Source organism: Cupressus sempervirens, chromosome 5, assembly GCF_028749045.1.
Source record: "Cupressus sempervirens isolate cs-2001-9-10 chromosome 5, ASM2874904v1, whole genome shotgun sequence".
In the NCBI taxonomy this organism is placed as follows: Eukaryota; Viridiplantae; Streptophyta; class Pinopsida; order Cupressales; family Cupressaceae; genus Cupressus; species Cupressus sempervirens.
In genome coordinates, this window is record NC_143122.1 from 393,483,759 (window position 1) to 393,505,172 (window position 21,414).

At 35.9% G+C, this 21,414-nt stretch overlaps 1 protein-coding gene and 1 pseudogene across 3 annotated transcripts in view; one reads left to right on the top strand and one right to left on the bottom strand.

Moving 5' to 3' along the window:
* LOC149556456 (cytochrome P450 704C1-like) overlaps window positions 1-21,414 on the top strand; it is a 92,893-nt gene that overhangs the window by 62,410 nt on the left and 9,069 nt on the right. For 2 of the 3 annotated variants that reach the window (XM_089830767.1, XM_089830769.1), the window contains exon 2: window positions 11,329-11,544. The exons of the other annotated variant lie outside the window; for it this stretch is intronic. In XM_089830767.1, the coding sequence (XP_089686893.1) occupies window positions 11,329-11,544 (216 nt within the window). The remainder of the gene's footprint in view (window positions 1-11,328; window positions 11,545-21,414) is intronic. 3 annotated transcript variants of the gene reach the window in all.
* LOC149556457 (thioredoxin F-type, chloroplastic pseudogene) lies at window positions 64-605 on the bottom strand (annotated as a pseudogene).

Sequence of the window (21,414 nt, forward strand, 5' to 3'; positions counted from 1 at the left end):
GCAGTAAGCAGTCTGATTCTGCTTTTAAAATCATTAAAAAAAACTGAAAAGAAGCAGAGAAATTTAAAGAAGTTTGCAGTCAAGCTTCATAAAAACAACATCCGAGTATTTCTCTGAGAGTTGCTCCACTTTTGGAGCAATTATCTTGCATGGCCCACACCATTGCGTATACATATCCAACACCACAATCTGGTCACCAACAGCATGGACGGCAGGCCAGAAGTTATCTTTTCCCACTTCAGTCACTTTTCCAGTGGCAGGGGCAACAGTCTCTAAACTTGCTCTTGCCAGAGATCCATATTGTCTCCGAGCGTGATTTCTGAAAGCAAGGGAGAAATTTTGCTGCTTCAGAGACTGACCAGGCCAGCCCTTGCACTTCTTAAGTTGAACAGAAGCGGTGATTGGTTGATCAACATGTGGGGGATCTGGTAAGCTGGGCAGTTCCAATTTGAGCGGAGGAAACAGCAGCCATGAGAATCCAAAAGAAGGCAAAGACACCCCTTGATTGTCTTCTTAATGTTAAGATATAAGAAACTCCAATGCCCCAAATTTATGGATCTACAACAAGGTTTCTTATTCCTGGTACCCAACCTTAAACAGATGAAAGTAGTCCAGACGAGTACAAAACCTCCAAGATGCCGTTTGAACAGTCTTGGTTGGCCCACAACCACAAAGACTTGTGTGGAAATCAGGGCTTCCCACTACGGAATCTCTACGAATATCTTCGACTGATACGTATTTTAACTCACTTTTAAGCGAAGATCAAGACATAATCAAGATGAAATTACTTGTCTAAGTGCACGACACAGAAAGAGACAGCATTGATGTGAATGGCAAAAGATTTTGGACCTTGCTTCAGGGGAATATTGTGAGGCAGGCGGCAAAAAAAAAAAAGAAGAGCCGGTGGTCTTACATGAGAAAGAAATATGGAAATATCAATTTTTTTAAAAATAGATATATTTGAAACCCCATGCAAAAAAAAACTTATGTGCTTAATGAAGATAGCCTCTACATTCAAGTGAGGTATAGATATATAAAAAAAATTAAATTCAAGAAATGAAATGGATTAAAAATATTTTAAAATATGAGTAGACTAAGATATGAATTTGAAAAAGATAGGAAAACCCTTTGGCGGCAAGCCTTCCAAAGGGGGTTAGATGAAAACTAATAAAAAATATAAAGTAACCTGCACAAATTAGAGCAAACAGAAGTTAATCGGGTTTGGCGGTAAACCAGCCAAACTAAAAAAAAAATTCAATTTCTTCCATCTTAAGAAGATTAAAGAAGAAATTAGTGAAATCTCTCTCAAGAGTCTCCTTCAACTCGTACCTTCATGCAAACACTCAAAACAAAGATTAAACTGCTCTGATACCATGTTAGAAATGGAAAAAGAAATCTGTAAATAAGCAATACCAGGAAAGAATCTAAGTGAGTAAATGCATGAAAAGATATTACCATAAAATAGGAGAGAGAAAGCTTCAAGCTCCAATGCCACGAGACAAGATATTTGGAAAGGGGAAAGCAAAGAAAACCCCTTGTGATATTATGAATGAGGCATCAAAAGCCTAAGAAGGAGGAGAGAGAGAGATAGAGAGCAATGCTCATACAATAATTGAGAAGAGGAAGAAACCTCATTGTTAAATGAGAGAAGAGGGTCATCTCTTAAATAGAGATGAGAGAGAGGAGTTAGAATGTAACTCCCATGTCTATGAATGCCACCATTCATATGTGTGTGAGGCCAAGTGTGAGATTCCTCTTAAGGAGGAATAATCTAAAATTAGAAATTACAATACATATTTATCCTCACATATTCCACTAGATGACAAAATAAGATGTAGTGGAAAAAGGACAAAAAAGAAATATATTAGGATACCTTGGCTTATATCCTAATATATTATAATAATAAATAAAGGAGTTCTAACCTTGGTTTATAAATACACCAAGGAAAGATTACAACTTCTAACAAGTTCTTCAAAGAGCTACAATTAATCATGGTAGAGAGATGGAACAAAATGACTACCCCTTTGCAACGACTTGTCTTTGCATTGAGCCTCGAGTTCTATAGCCAATTGGTTCTCAGGGGGAGTACCACTATAGTTTCCAAATAAATAGATCATGAATATTTTAAAGGGTACAATGTAACCCTTCAAAGACTCTTTCCCAAGCACCTACGACCTGCAGAGAGGTCTAAACTCATGAGTTTCGCAAGCATCAATGCTTGTGGTCTTGAGCTCTTGAAGATAAGAACAATGTTGATGCACATAAATGGTGGTACTTTCATGGACAAATGTACCAGCACCTACAACCCATTGCCTTCAAAATTTTATCACAAGTTATTTAATCTTAAGATCCTATTTTCTAAATCCTTGTTGATGAATATTGAATATATATTTTATTTTTTTTATTCAAAACTCTTAACTCTCTAATTTCAAAATTGTAAATCGTGATAGGTTGCTAGTTCATCATCATCTAAGAGGAACTGGAGCACATACTCCATCCACTCAATAAAACACAACTAACTAAACTCCAAGAAGGCAAATAACTTAGTATTTGTGCATTCAAACTTGAGGCTCATAACACACAAAGAGAATACTTACAAAAAAAGGGTGACAGAATTGGGATGTTGAACCAGCAGACTCTGCAGAGTTGGAAGCCCACTTTGATGCACTTGCAATTGATGATGGTGATCACGAGATACTTAGTGATGTTGAAGCTGATCCTGAGGTTGGACCTGAGGCTGCTATTACTCATGAAAGTGGCACTATTTTTGCTTCTAATCTGCAATACTATAATGATGATGATTTTGTTTAATTATTTTTTATGATATTTGATCACAAATGATTGATTAGTAATGTTGATATTATTGTTTTTGAAGTAAAACATTGATATGGTGGTGTATTTTGACATTTTGTTATGTCATTCCAACTAAATTGTTAATATATGTGTTGTTTTAATATTAGAATAGTGATGTATGGACTTATTTGCTGCAATATATATATATATATATATATATATATATATATATATATATATATATATAAAATTTTGGAAAAAAAAACTTGTACGGACGAACCCAAAACAAACTTGAACCCGACCCAAAAACATTTGAGCTAATTTTGAACCTGAATCTTGAACCCACATTTGTACCAAAACTTGAACTGGCAACTTAGATATATATTGATTAATTATGTAGTTATAAGCAGGACAACATATTTTAAACCAATTACATTTGTATTATACCTACATTAGTTACAACTTGCGACGTCAGCAAAACATTTGACTAAATTGATAGCTTGACAACCATCGAACAAAACAACCCCTAGAAGTGACATTTTAAATGACCATCAAATTAGATGGAAGAAGAGGCTGATGTCATTTGCCAACTGGGTAGTGATGTGTATTTTCTACCTTGAGCCGGATGCTAATTATGCCATGATGTGTCGTCCAACTAGGATACTGATGTGGAATGTGACAAAGTAACTCCATACATTGATGCAGATTGGTTTGTGTGGCAAGTTGAGTTGATGTGTGTTGCCCCACTTTTCGTTCCCTACCGATTAGCAAAAGTGAATACTTGTGTTTTAATGAGAGGACTCAATTCTTGGTTGTGGTTGAGTCTAGGTCTAAGCCCTCTTAGGTTGGATGAGACTCCATCAGATTTTCCCTTTTCTCCCTCCCCTCATTCATAGCCGAGGGGTTCTTCATTTTTTCGAGTGATCTTACGGGTAGGTTAGTGCCTAGTCCGATGGAGATTCATGTTACTCATTCAATGATCAATTACAAGTTATATCCGCCTACGGCCTACCACTTTTTCAAAAAATAAACAGAAGCTTGCGAAAAATCGGAAATCGTCTTCTCCTCGGCAAGTTTTCTACCCATGAAGATGATTTCCCGTAAAAGGCACTAAATGATGCACACGGATCAAATACATGAAAATAACAAGGCATCCTGTGGTGAATCAATGCTCACCTTGCGATTATGACTTTAGAAAATGTTTTAGATTCATCGTGGCTCTCATAATTGTCCTCAGCGGAAAACTCAGAACTACTCCTCGGTAGGTTTTCAACCCATGAAGTTGGTTTTCCAAAAAGGTAGTTTAGAATGAAAAGGAACAATAAGTGGTCCCTGACAAGGTCTTTGCACCTCACTTAGACATTTCCGATTCCAAGAGGGGCATTGGTCTAAAGTTCAACTTAGAAAGGAAACATTGGCGGAGAAACAAAAATTGTCTTCTTGGCAGGTTTTCAACCCATGAAGACAATTTCCCAAATTCCAAAGAAAATCAAGTCGATGATCAAGTTTGATTTGCAATTTGTGCATAAAACATCTCAGAATGATAATAGAAAGAATCTAACCATTACAAAAAAGAGATAATGATTAGAATCCAACTTAGCGGGCATTCTCCCATGGAGTACTCTATTGGTAACTTTCTGAAACTTAAAGGAAAAAAGGAAAGTAAGTTATGGGGAGATAGAAAGTTACTGTTGAATCCAATGGATCAGTGAAAAAACCCCTAGATGCTCGTTAAATCCCCGCATTTACTATTTCAACGGATCTCTTCTTCAATTCATTCATGTGGCACGAATTCTAAAGATCAACGGATGAATCGAGGCTCCCATATATATGGAAACATAAATAGTTGAACAAATTACCGCTCTTTCTTTGAACTGCTATTCTGTTAATGTGCATAACTTTTGAAGAGTTAGTAATTGTTGCATTAGCCATTCCTTTCACTGTCTCATTTCAAATCTTGCTCTCAAAGTAATGGCAACCAAGTTTGCGGGTTTTGATGGGTTGACTAGAATCAAATCCCAATTGCAGAATTTCACAGACATCTCTCTTCATTTTTATGACATGGAGGATTTTCAAAAGAGAGTGAGGTTTGAATGGATTCACCCCATCACTGAGAAACTTCGAGGATATGGGTTGGTCAAGGCCGCTAGTTTTTTGGTTGCAGTTTAGGCCCCAGAGTTAATATATGAATGTATACATCATTACAACCTAGAAACAAGGCAAATTGTGCTACCGGATGACAGTGTTGATTTCATCGACAGGCAAATTGTGGTGAATTGTCTTCGAGTACCGAAACGGGAAGAATTCTCAGACTTGACCTTCGAAGGAGTTGTTTTCGAGTTCTCTGCAAAAAAGATGATCTGGAGGAAAGAAATCATGCAGACATGGTTCTAGAAACCACAGAGTGCTAAGACTAAGTTTCCTAAGACCTTGTTTGGGACCAACCTCAAACCAAAGATTATTGATATCCTAGTTCTCCTACATAGGTTGAAAGGTGAGGTAGAAGCTTTGAATTTCGTTGAGCAGTTTTTCTTTTTAGTGCAAGTCATTTTCTCTAACACCCAATATATTGATTGGGCCCATGAGGTAAGTGAAATTCTGTCCAGTGCTCTCCGTGCTGCAAAATCTTACAATACATTCTATATATCCTCATTCCTCATCTATATGTTAGCCTCATTGCAACTATGGCCAAGCCTCCCAAGAGTGGAGAATTTTCCTAATGATGTGAAATCTTATGAGTTTTATCCATGCTTACAGTTGGAAAATAGGTATGCGGAGTATGTGAAAGTCAATGACACATTTACTATGGGGATTTGCAGGGAGCTACAGGGATGTCCAGAAAGGAGATTCAGTCCTGAAGCCATGGCAGCCATCAACCAATTCGGAAGTTATTTCATCCAATTCTCATCCTTTTCTTATTTGTGTCTTGCAACTTTCGATGGTTTCCCCTTGAAGCTACCAAGATATCCCAATGACATGATCATGCTGATTGAGATCGTGTGGCAGGCCATTCAAGTGAACGTGTCGAGCAGGAGCTGGAAGAAGGGGTACAGATTCCCCATGAAGATGGGGGCTTCCAGTTGTGACACCCGCTCAAATGCCAAGAACGTGTTGAAGATGTTTAAGATAAAGTATAAGTTGGACATGTACGAAGTCCTAAGACCCATGTTCGACCCGAATGGGTATGCAAGGATGTTTTGCAATCGAAAGTGTAATTAAGCACATTACCACCATTGAGAATTACTGGGTTGATTGCAAGAATGAGTTCGAGAGCCGTGATCGAGCCTTCGCCAGACTAACAGTCGATCAGTGAAAATGTACAAAGTCAACATTGATGTAGGAGTAGAGGATGATGGCCAGAACATGTATAGCAATACTTACCTGACCAAGCTTAGAGGCACTCCAATAAGCTCAGAACCTTATGAAGACTCCGGGGAAGAGCTAGATATTATGATGGCTTGAATGTACAAGAGGACCAAAAAATGGGTTGAATGGATCACAACTAGAAGGAGTTGAAGCAAAGGCACATCTGCTCAAGCTTCCCCAAAATTTGTTGCGGCTTCCTCTTCCCAGGGTGGCACCTCAGGTGCAACCTTGGCTATTACCCAAGGGCCAGCACAATCATTAGATGGAGGTGATCAACCTCCCGACAAAAGCATTCCCCCATCCAAAACTTGTTAGGACGACTCTCTACCCGTGATTGGAACTCCAACAGAGGCCGAGAAGAAGGCAGAGGAATTAAAGGATCGTGTAGTAACACTTGCTCTCTCACCACATAGCAGTTCTGTCTCATCTGTGAGTGCAGCACTGCTCCTTCCAAGTAGTCCCCAAGTACAAGTAGTAGATCTTGGAGATGGTGGAAGTAGTGAGAGTGAGTCTACTGAGTTCGATGAAGCAATGAAAAAGACTATAGAGGCGGAAAAGGGCTCCAAATCTTCAAAGCTCATCTCACAAGCCCTGAAGAATCCTTTCTCTTCAGCCACAAAAACATTGACCCTAGTCAAGAGAAAGATGTTTAGTATAGACACACTTGGGACCGTATCCAAGGTGATCGGCATAGAGTCATGGCTGGAGGACACTTTGGACAGAAAAAGGAAGTGGAGAGAGGAATGAGTTCCTAATAAAGAGAATTTATCTTTGGCTATCCGCTCTGGATCAGCATTGAGCAAAGTCAAAAAGTAGAAGACCTTGTCAATTCTTGGACAAGATCCTGACATAGGGCATCTGACGATGGAAATTGCCAAACCCATTAAAGAAGGAAGAATCGAAGATATGCGGATGATTTTGCCATACATTCTGTGGATCTTGAGGAAGTCAGACATGACACCAAGGTTGGCCTATGGAAGTCAACAAACGATGTGATAGAAGGACAACTTGAAAGCCTTAAATTATCAAAAGTTAGAATGAAGGCAAAAATTCATGAACTAAAGTGATCCTACTACTATTGATGTTCAAGCACTCATCTCTTAGCTACAAAAAGATAAACATTTCGGGCAGATCGATAGAGAGTGGAGCGGGAAACTCAAGTTAGAAGGACTTGCCATTATAGAGCAGATCGACAATGCAATACTAAGGCTTGAAACGGAGAAGGACAATATTTTAGCCAATCGAGCCACCCTCACAGCAGAGAAAGTTAAAAGTGAAGATTGTATTTTTTTGCTGAAGATGATTATCCATATGAAGGCTAAGGAGGCTGTGGAAGCAAAGATTCTGCCTAAGGGAGACGAGCCTCTATTTGAGTGGCTCCAAAGCATGCAATTCAAGTTTGAGATGATCCTGGCGGCAGAGGAAGGACTTAAAGAAACAGAAGCCAAAGTGAAAAAGGATCGAGACAGAAACTATGAACTCTTAAGAGGTCTACATATAGATTCCTAGACTAGTGAACAAGGAAAGGGGATCATTGGAGTGGTCGTCATGCAAAAGAACTTCTCCAGTTATATAGATAGCTTGACGGAGATATCTTTTGATCACTGGAACAGAGTTTCCGAGCTCCAAAAACTTGGCAGGTGTGTACATGTGGCTATGGAGGAGATATAGGAGCAGTTAAATGCGTCAAAGAATTACCCAGAGAGCATTCCAAGTGGCTTTTGAGTTACACTAATGTACATGTTCATAGACATAAAGAATTGATTCCAATCATTGTCGCCACCAAGGCCTATAACGCAAAGTCAGAAAAGGGAAAGAAGGCGAAGTGATTCATATCCCACCCTTTCAAATTTTGATGTAATGATTGTAATAGACAAATTGGCTCCTTGCCATTTGTCAATTTTGAGGAGATGAACCAATTTGAATCTCATTTTGTAACGGTCATCTCTGAATCCTATATGTATGTACTAAATTGAAAGATTAAAATAAGGTCGGCTAATTTTTGGTGTGAAATATTTGATGTTGCAGAGACAATTCAATGGTATTTTGTGTCAAATATTTTTTGTTCCATTCTATTTATGTTAGTTTTATGTTTTCTCTTTTGTCTAAACTGAATCAAGGAATGAATGGAGTTTTATTCCCCTGTTTTGAAATAGTAAACTGAAGATAATAGTATTGTTATCATAGGTTCAAGAGAATTCCCTTTTTGTGTTTTCCTTCAAGTCAGTCTTTTCACCTCTGTAGTTCTTGCTGATATCAGTTTAGTTTTTAGTTAGCATGCATTGCTGAATCGTTAAGCTTTGCGGGTTCATAAGATGTGTGAATCCATAGACTTATCTTAAAGTACCAACTCTTGCCTAAGTTAGTCCTTGTTTAGGCCTAGCTTGGTTTACTTTTCCTATTCTCAGGTTAAGAACACACCCCGTTTTAGATTTAGAAGCAAACATAATTCATTGCAAATCACTATGCAATAGGGAGCTGTACCTAAGAATTCAGAGTGAAGTTAGTCATTTCATAACAACTTTCCAACCGTTGCAACCAGATGTTGTTAACAAATTTGGGCATTTAAGAGTTAAATTGAAAGGACAATCTGTTTACCAACAGCGTGCAGGGCCGAAAGTGATAAGGTGACATTTTTGATATGGCCAAAGCCTATTTCTCCACATGGTTGTTGGTAATTAGGCAAACTATCTGCATTTTAGAATGTGAAGGGGCTATGTGGTTTATATTTGTTCGACAAAGAAATCGTCGTTGCGGGTAGAGAATCCCTTGGGACTTTTAGTCCCACGTGCATGAGGATTTAGGGTATAGTGTTGTTTATATTCAATAGTGTATAAAATCTGAACCAAAGTTGTGGTTGCCGATTCCTCTGAATATGTGATGCTAGTCATGATGTTGATATAGATCCCACCGGAAAATAATGTCACCTTAAACCACGAGCTTTGATCATCAAAGGTTAGCGGAATTTTCACACTAGAGAGAAATAATCTAGGGACTTAATAGTCCCACATGAGCTGTGTGTCGGGACTTATATATAATGGAAAACACCCAACAATGATGCAAATGTGTGGTTGGATGAGATGATTGCTCGTTGGGGTGGGTATTTTCTGGTTGGATGCGAAGATGACTCTGATGTGACAGTTGTATGCATCTGCAGACTGTGCACAAGTACAAATTCTTGCAAAATGTTGTGGCAAACAATTGGTGGACACAAACCCCAAACTTTTGCCAAGAAAAATAATATTTCCAAAAAAATAGCTGCAAAAAAGTAATTCCAAAATAAACTATATTCATAGACTCAAAAACAATTGTGTCGCTGACAGATCTGGCCTATGACTCAGTCTGTTAAAAAAATCTTGCTCCAAAATTAATTTTTGTTAAATATAGACAAATTTATAGTCAGCAATTACTGAAACAGCCTCTGGAACACAATGGTAAGCTCGGATTTGGCGTAGGACACTCCTAAAAATTTCTGGTCCTTAGATCTGCAAATATGCCCTCCTTCAAACACACCAAGTTCTACAAAATGACTACTCAAGGGCACTCCAATGGCTCTGATACGAGGTAAGAATTTTCTGGTAGCAACAACCCAAGATCTAGAGGCCAACAAATAGCATGCGAGAGAGAGAGAGAACTATAGTCTTATCAAAATGCAAAAATACTGAATTAACTGGATTACATACGAAACACTTGTAGACGTGCTTGCTTATATATGCAAGGCAATAAAAGACCATGAGAAGGAGAAGATAACTTATTACCCACACAAGGTGAAACACATGTCCACAAAGGTGGATTATCCTTCATTATGCAATGAAGCATGTGTGACATTTGGAGGATGATAATGGTATAAGTGCAGAAAAGTTGGAGACAACACATGAAGTGGAACATGATAACAATCATCACCACCTAAAGTGGACTTTCTCCTACACCATGTGCAACTAAAGGTGCAAACTCCTAGGTGTCTCAAATGAAAATTAATATGTATGTATTATCCTAAGTAAGATTAAGTAAAGTGTAATTAGTGAATAATTAATTACACAAACAGTTTTACCAACAATTGTTATAGACTAGACATTTGCAAAATGTCTCTGGGGAACTCTAAATAGTGGGTGATTATTTGAAAAAAAGTTGGTAAGAGTTTTAAGATGCAAATATGATGATTTTAAATTGGACCTCTTATGTTGAACTTTTGAACTCTTGAAGCACTTGATAATGAAGATAATTATAGAAGGACTCCATAAGTTAAAAAATATTTGTACATTTGAATAAATGTGATTTTGTGTATCTGTATTACAACAAGATCGGACCTGTTGCACAATTTCAAAGACTCTTGATTGTTCGTATTTTCAGTCTATAAAAAAATCAAATAATATTCCAGTTGCTCAGAATAAACGTTACTTGTCCTGCTATTTTTGGATAGTTTCTATTCTCTCTTCAGGTATACTAGGGTAGGGAATAGATGAAAACTTAGTTCAACCTACTATATTGCATTAAATTTCTTTTGATTAATGTTAGTCAATCTAATGCTTGAAAGCAACTAGCTCATATAAACTTAAAAGGTTACACAGGTAGAATGTTTTGGTTTTCTTATTTACTTTTCTCCAATTGTTCTGTTTTTTTTCTATTATTGCAAGAGTGGGGATTACACAGTAACCAGAATTTAATTTGGCAAATGCATGGTAATCAAAGCCGATGTGTTCACAGGCAGCATGTCTAATACAATTGAACTTGAATGCTCTCAGTAGAAGGATACCTTCCATATATAGATTGTGGACAGTGGTTACCAAACAGAATGCATCTTAGTGACTAGGCAGCTTATGGGTATCAATACAGAATAACCATATCACAATTGATATTCTATTTTGGGAGTCAACATATCTGTTAGATTGAAACTTGGGTTTCCTCCCATTTACTGTCTTCTCTTGTATAGCTTATAGGTAGTGATTATATACTAATTATAGCTCATCTGAGCTTATCTTAGCAGGTACATACCTTAAGGGCTGCTCACATGGTAACTGGACCTCATATACTCTTTTGCCTGGCATTATGTCCTGTAGATCAAAACCTGGATCTCAACATAATAAACACCCCTTTGTCTCAACATTGTGTGCACCCTTTTTCAGATATTGCTTATGGGATAGCATTGATTCTAGTATTTTTCATTTGCAGGAAAATTTCAACCATGAAATTATGGCGGATCTTCTTGGGGATGGAATTTTTACTGTGGATGGAGAGAAATGGAAGCAACAGAGAAAATTAGCAAGTTTAGAATTCTCCAGCAAAGTTTTGAAGGATTTTAGTAGTGTTGTTTTTCGAAAAAGTGCTGTGGAGCTATGTGGAATTTTATTAGAAGCGTGTAGAACAAATCAAATAATTGAGATTCAGGTAAGACAGAACACTTTAAGATGGTTTTCAGGAGGAAACATATGTACTGCAACCATCTCTTGATTTTTCTTAGGTTTTTATGCATTTTGATTTCTATATAATCATTTTCCAATTGGTTGAATCTATCTGTTGAAGCCTTATTTTGCATTTGAATTAATTAGATTGATTTTGATTTGATTGTATTGCATATGAACAGATAATTATATATCCAGGCAATGGTCCAATGGAAGGTTTCCCCTAAATTTTCCCAGAAGGAATTGCTGGGTATAATCTTGGAGAGGATTTCCCTTACTTAACGAGCTTTTTGTAATAAAACAAGGTCCAAGATATGATAATTTCATCTTTGCTACACATTTTAATAAGTATTAATCACCATTTATAATTCTGTTCTCTACAGACAAAATTCCCTAACACTGTCATGTAGCCATTAAATTCGTAGTCAGATTCTCAAACTTCCAATTTCCCCTTCTCCTGAAGCTTCTGAAAGCCTTCCACCTAATCAGTAGCTGGTGGAATTTATTTTGGAATTTTCCTATATCTTTATCTTGAATGAAAAGCAATGCATGTGAATGTCTGCAGTGCAAAAATTAAAGTAATATCCCCTTCCATGGGACCATTAACTGACTTTGGCTCCATTTTCATCCTTCAAGTCAATTGCTAAATAAAAATTTCTCTTAAAGTAGCCGAGGAAAATTAGTATATGAACCTGTAAGAAGAATAAGACATTACAAACAAACCACGCAGATGAGAAAAAAACAAAAAAGTATATCTTTGCAGTGCCACTTTGAGAGGGCAACCTTCCAATAAGAGCATAAACTCCAATGGAAAATATCCTAGGTGTTTTCCACTTAGGAAGTCATTACAATAGTTAGAGCGCAATGCAAAAGACAACCACTACCATCACCATGCACGTGGAATATCTTACTCTAACCTAGGATGACTTATTTTAATAAATAACTTGCACAATCGGAAATATGCTACAAATGCTTGAACTTTATAATAATAAGCCACATTGAAGGGGCAAATCTCCAAAAGTCTCCAAGAAGAATACAATTTGCAATTTCATGATAATAAATTAACTACAAGCTATCTATACCTGGGATGTCATCTAAACCACCTTAGATACATAAAAATAACACTGCCGATGACTTAGTTATCTAAATAAGACTATGATAATGATTATATGACTTAATTAAGAGAGGTGGCCACAAGCCAGCTATTCATAGGAGCAGTGTTCTCAGTGTTGATCAACTATAGATACTTTGTCAAAAAAATCTCACTTTGTCACATAGCATCTTTGACTGAAGTGTTCCTCCATTTGATCAAACTATGTAATTGCCCCCATTTGCAGCTTCTAAGTGCATGTTTGAAGATTTTCCTTCGGATCCAATTCTATTTTCCCTCCTCGTCAAGCTTTAGCAACTCAGGCTATACTACACCTCTTTTCCGAGAACATTCTTTTAGCATGTTACATAGAAAACTGGATTTATTTTTGTTGATTTAGGTGGCTTCAAATTATATGCTACATAGCCGATTTTCTACAACACCTAATAAGGACCATAGTATTTGGGTGCAAACTTGTTATCTTTGTGTTGTTTTAGTGAAAAATTCACTTGCTTGGTTGTAATCTCACAAAGATCCAATATCCCACTTAAAAAGTCCTTAAACTGAGGTGGATCAGCTTATTGCTTCATTCTATTGTGCCATTTCTAAGTTATTTTTGAGACTAGCAAGTATATCCAGTTGATGTTAAACGTGTTTTGTAACAGTTTGAACCTTTGGATATACTTCTTTTGAAAAGGTGACTGATGACAACTAGTACCCATAGTGTCCAAAATAGAGACAAATTGGAAGGAGTATGGAAGGGAGTTTTATAGCACCATTCTACTAGTGGTAGTGTAATGATCCCATCTTTTGGCCTTCACGTTCTCCAAAGTCTAAGTGGAGGATAAGAAAAAATTGAATTAATTTCTTATAAAGTCATTAAATAAATTAAAATTAAAAGGTGGCTTTATATTTAATTAATTTAATTAATTATTGTATTACAAAGGAGATGCGTCTAGAGTGTGTATTAATTATTGGAAAGGTGGAAGCCTCTAGAAGCACAATTAATTATTGCAAGAGAGGAGTTTCTAGAGAGTGCATTAATTATTGGAAGGGGGAAGCTTCTAGCACTTGCAATTAATTAATGTTTTAGTTCTTTCTAGAAGGGTGAAGGAATAGGATAAATAGGGGTGAGAGTCTCATTGTTTAGCATGGGATTATTGTATCGAATGATTATGACTTGCATTTGATAACAGCTTGGATGTGTGAATCACACTCTTTTTTGGCAATAAGGGACGTTCATTCTCTGTTGTAACATTCTAGACGTCATTCCCTTAGGGTTTGGCCTTTGGAATACATCTCTTTGTACTTGATTGCAACATTTTTAGAATTAATATAATTTCAGCAGTTGGTTCAGCTTTTGGGCATTCCTGGGTGTCCATTACAGGTAGCCATCATAGTTTGCAAACTCTTCGAATACCCCCTGAGTTGCTGAGTACTCTCTATTTTATTTGCTGGGTGAGTACTCACAAGTTTAACTCCCACATTTTTATAGACAAAAAAAACATGGGTAAAAATGTCGACTCAGGTAAAAGGCTAGCTAAAATGTGATTTTCACATGCCGTTTTTGCTATAAAACCATGCATTTTCTCTTTCAAAATGTCAATTTTTTTATTTAATACATTTTTGTAATTGAATTATGCCAAAAAAATATGTTTCTTTAAGAGATTTTAAATTTGAGTCCTTTCTAAGTTACTGATTTTTCATCAAGTATTCTGAGTTTTGGCCGAATTGAAAATTTTGGGCTTGCCACGTACTCTCCGAGTCTGATTCTGCAAAACTATGGTACCTAGTGCACCCGTTTCTCTTGTTTATCTGAATCAAAAGAGTGAAGAGAGATTCAAAAGAGTGAAGAGAGACATCCAAAAATTTGTTGACCACCTCAATCTATCCATCTAATTGGGGATGATATGATGAGTTGCAAGCACGCTGAGTGCCCAAACATAAAATAAGTCGGTCCAAAGATTAGCTATATATATAGGACCATGGCACAAACACTTATTATAAATATTGGAGTCTTGTATAGTTTCTAAACATATTCATAAAGGTTTCTTACCAGGAAACTTAGTACAAATCAGTGTACTTTGATAAATTTGTTGTATATTTGTTGAGGCGATCCAAAAACATCACGATGACAATTTTTTCCTTTAGTTTTGGGCAAATCCATGATGAAATTCATAGATATCTTCCTTCACCTTTGACTTGGAATACATAAACTGCGAAAAACTTTAAGAGTTTTGATTGTCTCCCTTTTATTTTGCTCATATACCACGGATTTTACTACAAAATTTTGAACATCCCCTTTCAGCCTCTCCCAAAAGACATATTGCTTGATTCTATGTTTAGTTTTTAAGAATCTAGAGTGCCCACCTACTAAAGAAACATGTATTTTTTTAATACCTTAAACTTGAGCATTGAATCCCTACATAGATAGAACATATCCTTGTACCTCAAAGCATTTCCTTTCCATGCAAATTTGTTTAACACACTTATACCCTACTAGAGTTTCTCAATGAAAGTTTAAGCATCCTTGTACTTCTTTGGCTCTTTTATATCTTGTTTACTTAATCCTCTTGTAAGATAGGAATGTCATACAATAGTAACTTTGGGGGTTTGTCCCTTCTCAATATATAATCAACCTTAACATTCTCATTGCCTTTCTTATATGTGATGTCAAGGTGGTATCCCAACATCTTTGTGACACATTTTTTCTATTCTTTAGATGACAAACTTTTCTTTAAGAAATATCTGAAATTGTCAAGATCTGTCATTTAATTGAAACTTAGTATCATTCCATTAGCTAAGGTCTCCATTGTTTGGTTGCATGCAGGATAGCCAACATTACTTTGTCATAAACTAGCTTTAGCAAATTCTTACCTTTTAGTTGGTGACTCTCAAGTTCTCCAATCTTTCTTCTTGCATTTGTATTTTGCACGTGCCATGTCCCGAAACATCACATTCCATAATGAACGTTTTAGAAAAATTGGGGGTATCTAGGAATGGAGTTATACAAGTAGCTTCTTTTCACTACTCAAATGCCTTGGTAGTTGCTTCAATTCACTAGAAGGATTATGCTTCAATAAAGGTATGAGAACTAATGCTATGCTGCTATAATTATTTACAAATTAATGATTATTGATAAGCTCCAAAAAACCCCATAGGTTCTTGAGGGTCTGAGGAGTTTTCCACTGTATAATGGCCTTGATCTTGTGAGGGTACATCTTGACTCCCCTGTGACACAATATGACCTCGGCACCCACCTTTTTGACTTTGAACACACTTAGATGGATTAGATGTTGCAAGTGTTCCTCCCAAGTCTTGGTATGAATTATAATTTCATTGAAAAAATATCAAAAAGACTTTCTACATAAATGACTTGAAGACACGGTTCATCAAACTTTGAAATGGAGATAGTGGATTTGTGTCAAAAGGCATTACCAACACAATTAAACTCATCTACAAATCACTAATTACTAGAATAGGAAACTTATCTTAAACGATTTACTTAATGAGCTCTTTGTAATCAAGACACATCCTTCAAGTGTCATCTTTCTTATAGGCCATTATCATATGAGAGAAATAAGCTCTTTGATTATGCCTAATAACACTTGCCTTTAGCATCTGTTTAACCAATCTCACTTTTTAGTGTAAATTATAAATCAATACCTGTAAGGCTCAACGTTGGGTGGTTGGCCGCTTGATTCTAGTTGCATGGCATAACCATGATCTCTTTTAGGAGGCAACTCTTTTGGCATCTCTCCAAAAAATATTGTATGTTCATATACAACTGCTTATAGATCGAGTGGTGCAAAAGACTTTGATTCATATGCTTCTAACGAAAATAGTGGAGCCACAGAATTCTTTGCCCACTTTTTTAGCATATTTTGTGTTTGATGAGAGCTTACTATCCATGAGACTTTGTACACAACCCTCTCAATGTTACTATCCTTCTAAATAAAAATGAATGAATAGTTCCATGAAGTTCATCTTGTTGTTTCAATGTTGCAAACCATTGTACTCCCAATCTATATCTGTTGCACTTATGGAGATAGAAAACATTGGGAAATCTAGACAACAATCTCCCATTAATGATTTAATGCTATGACATTTCCCTAAACAATTGACAACACCCCCATTTGCATTTAGGGCCTAAATTTTTGGAGCTTGAAATATAAAATAAATTAGACAAACAATTAATTTCCATTAAGGTGAGAGAATACAAAATATTAAAATAATGCTCTAAAAGGTTGCATTTTAATTTTATTTCAACCAAAGGTTCAAACCATTAAAATTAAGAGTTTTAGTCACTTAAATTCATAAAGTTGATTAAAATAATATAAGTAGCATGATATTAAATATACGACAAGTTGTAATTAAATGTTAATTATATATATATATATATATATATATATATATATATATATATATAGTTGTGTATTGTATCACTATGATCCACCCTTACATATATACGCATTCGTACATATACATATTATGTACACTACACTTCTATATATACAAAGATAAGAATATAAGTTACAAATCATTTAACAATATTACCACTAAATTGATGTCTTAATTTCTATTAAGGATCTAGGTCAATCCAAGGTCTACGTTGAAGATAAAAGATCCTAACCAAATAGGATTACTATCAACTTGGCTAGCTAAGAAGGTGAGACCTACTAGGAACCTAGTCCAAACCTTACTTCCTTGGTTTGCATTAACCTTAACCTAGCCAGTACTTACTAGTTCTAAGACTCAAATAGCTAGAACTCTTGACCATATTTGCATCTCGTACCTAGTGATACTTTCCCTCCCTCCTTGAAGAACGATGATCTCTTGCAATCACTCAGTCAAAGAAAAGTAGTCAGTTTGTAATCATTATCTCAATCATAACAGATGTGCCATAAATCAATCAACAACTCAAGATTAGAAAAATAACATAATATTTAGGGCATCAAATATATATAAACATTATTTTGTGAAAACTAGAAACATAAGATTTAAAGCATCAAATATATATATCCATTGTTTCATAAAATCTAGAAACATCACATCTAGGACATCAAATATATAACGACTATTTAATGAAAACCAGAAGCATAGCATCTATGGCATCAAATATATATAACCATTGTTTATGGAAACCATAAACATAACATCTAGGGCATCATATATATAAAAAGAGTTTTCAATAGTCATGAGGGATTTGACATCCAAACACTATCCATTCTGAATGAAAAATACACTCGAGGGGCATGAGGTTATTTACTTGTAGATAGTAGGGCATCCCACAACTTCATCAATGGGAAATTAGTTTCCAAAAGAACCAAGAACTATAAGGGGTTTGCAATATCCCTGGCTATTAGAGTAATAACTCGATGCACTAAGATAGTCCCCAACTAGATATTATTTTGGGAAAACACACCATCACAGAGGATTTTTATGTGGTAACACTAGATATTGATGTGATATTGGGAACTCCTTAGATTCACGCCTTGGGACATTTCATCATAGATCTCCCAAATCTAGAAATTTGCTTCCAATGCAATGACCAAGAAGTCACCTTGAGAGGATTAATTAATAGAGCCCCCAAAGTAGTCTCCTCCAAAAGAATGGAGAGAATTTTTAGACATGGGAAAGGACACTGGGCTGACGATGTATAATCCTTGACAAGATCTTCACCCAAGGCAAAATAATTCACATTGAAATCCAACTCATTTTGAGTAAACATAAGAAAGTATTTGGACATATTCCTTGAGGGCGGCCCCCCAAAAAGAGGATTCGAGCATTCAACAGAATTGGAAGAAGGCTATAAACCTATAATCACTACCTCATACCAACATCCCCACAAATTCAAAGAAGAGATTGAAAAAATCATTAAGGAACATCTAGAAATGGGTCATATCCAATCTAGTTCTAGTCCCATCATTTGTAGTACTAGTCAAGAAAAAGGATGGTACCATGAGAATGTATATAGACTATAGGGCTTTGAACAAGAAAAAAAAGAAAAAAAAGCCATATACCAAGAATTAATGAATTAATCAATGAACTCCATGGAGCTGGATACTTATCCAAAATTTATTTATGATGATCAAGTTATCATCAAATAGAATGATAAAAGATATTCCTAGCACTCCCTTCAGGTGTCACTATGGGCATGTTGAATCCTTGGTCCTACTATTGGCTAAAAAAATGCCCCAAAAATATTTCAGTCATGCATGAATCATATATTTAGGAAATGACTAAGGAAGTCCTTACTCATATTCTTCGATGACATCTTTATCAATAGAAAGTCATGGGAACAACACCTTAAAAATATTGAGGAAGTCTTTAACATATACGACCAAGAATCCCTATATGCCAAAAGCCCTGAATGTAAATTTGGGCTAGAAGTGATTCTCTACTGTAGTCACAAAATCAATGCACAAGGGCTGAGAGTAGATGAAAAAAAATTAAAGCCATTAAGGAATGGCCAAAATTCAAAACTCTAACACAACTAAAGGGCTTTGTGGGATTATGTAGTTACTGTCAACATTTCATTAAAGGATGTTCTGAACAGGTTGGCCCCCTCATAGACTTGACCAAAAAGGGGGGCTTTGTGGAATGGAGTTATTCAACAAGCTTTTGAAAAACTAAAGGAAATAATGAAGTCATGTCATATTTTAGCCATCATTGATTTTACACTACCCTTTGAATTGTTGTGTGACACTTCTAGGGAAGAAAGTGGAGCGGTCATAGTGCAACATATGCATCCCATCACATTTGAAAGTTGTAGGCTCATAGAGACTGATAAACATTATTCCATCTACGATCAAGAAATGTTGGCCATCAAGCATGCCTTAACTAAGTGTTGTGAGGTTTTCACACCATCGCCCCTTTGCAAATAGGGACCCCCCCTTTTAGCTAGTAGGCTTAGGTGTTAAGAGTAAACTTGGAAACGATCAGGAACATAGACCCTTGTTTGGGTAGAACTGAAATATTTGCAAAATTTGTCTAAGTCTGAGAGATGGGAATAAAATAAGTTGGAATAGAAAGAGCTAAAATTTGGCTATGCATAAAAATTTGGAGCTCAGACTTGTCTTTGTTCCCATCTTGTCTCATTTTAGAGCTAAGCCTCTCCTTTATTCCCAGCTTGTCTCATCTCAAGTTGAGTCTCTCCTTCATTCCCATCCAAACTCATCTCATCTCAAATTTAAAATAGACGAAGCATCTTCTCATCTCATGATTGAATAAAGGAAGAAAGAGATAAGGCATGCGCATGGAGGTTAAAATTCAAATTTACCATTAGAAGATAAACATTTAATGTAACTAAACCTTGCATTGAGCTTTGGACCAAGCATTTAATAATATAAAGCAATGGGAGATTGATTCTTGTGGCATTAATTGGGATGGAAATTAATCTCAAATTAAGATAAGACACAATTTGTATCTGTTTTATTTTAAAAATTCGTGGAGAGAGAAAATGACAAAAATTCAAAAAATAAAATAATAAAATGAAAATGGGTTTTAAATTTTGAGATGAGACTAAAATTTACCTTCAATTTTGCAAAATATGGATTGATTTTAAATATGACTTTATCCATTCTTGCATTGAATTTATTCAAATGGCAATCTTGCTAATTATTATTGGTTGTAAATCAATTTAGAGATAAGAGATAAGATTTCAATTTAAATTACCCAATAGAATTTTGTTCTTGGAAATTAAAAATAGCAAGTTTGTGATAATGTTCAAAGTCTTACTGAAATTATCATCTAATAATTTAACAATTATTTACAAGTGGTGGTTTGCCTTCTAGCTTTAGAAATGATGAGATGGCAGCCATATCCTCAATCAATAAAAACATGCCAAGTGTCACATGGAGACAATTTGATGAGATTGTGTCCAGATTCGTTGAATGTGAAAAAAGGATGAGGCTAAGGAACACATTTCCCAAGGTAATAAGGTGTTATATCTACAATGGGCACTCTTTTCATTGGCCCATGTGTCATCCATCCTTATCCTGTTGTTATTGATTTAAACTTTCTCATTGGTCCATGAAATAGATGTAATTTTTTTAATGGCCCACATGGTGGTACTTAATTGTAATTGGGTGGGCATTTAATATTTGTAGTAGATGGTTATGGAAACCCTATTTAGGGCTTTTGTGGATTAATCTTGACCCTTGATTTCAAATCAATCTTCATTGCTTCATCTTAATGATCCCAGTTTCATGTCAAGACTAAGTTTAGCCAATACTTTGTAGAAATTCAATGTCAAGAGTCAAGATAGATACTAAAGGTTTTCCATGAATCAAAAAGATCTAAATAATAGGCAACAGAAGTGGATAAGCTAAGTTCAAGCTTACAATTTTAATATTGAGTATGTAAAAGGAGTAGATAACAAGGTAGCAAGTGCCTTGACAGGACAATGCCTTTGAACTCCATAACAAACATTTCTACAAATTGAAAGAATGACATCATTGAAGAATATGTCGAAGATCCATGGGCCAATGGTATCCTCGAGGGGGATTTACCCAATGAAGAGTATAAAGTAATGAAAGAGCTTATCCAATATAAAAACAGGATATTCCTTGTGTGCAACTCGAGGATGAAGGATAAGATCATTAGGGAATATCATGACAATCCTTTAGTAGGCCACCAAGGGTACTATAAAACCTACAAAAAAATAGAAGAAAAATACTCTTCGAAGGGCCTTAAGGGAGATGTCTTGAAGCATGTGCAAGATTGCATGACCTATCAAAGAAACAAAATTGAGCAAAGCCACCC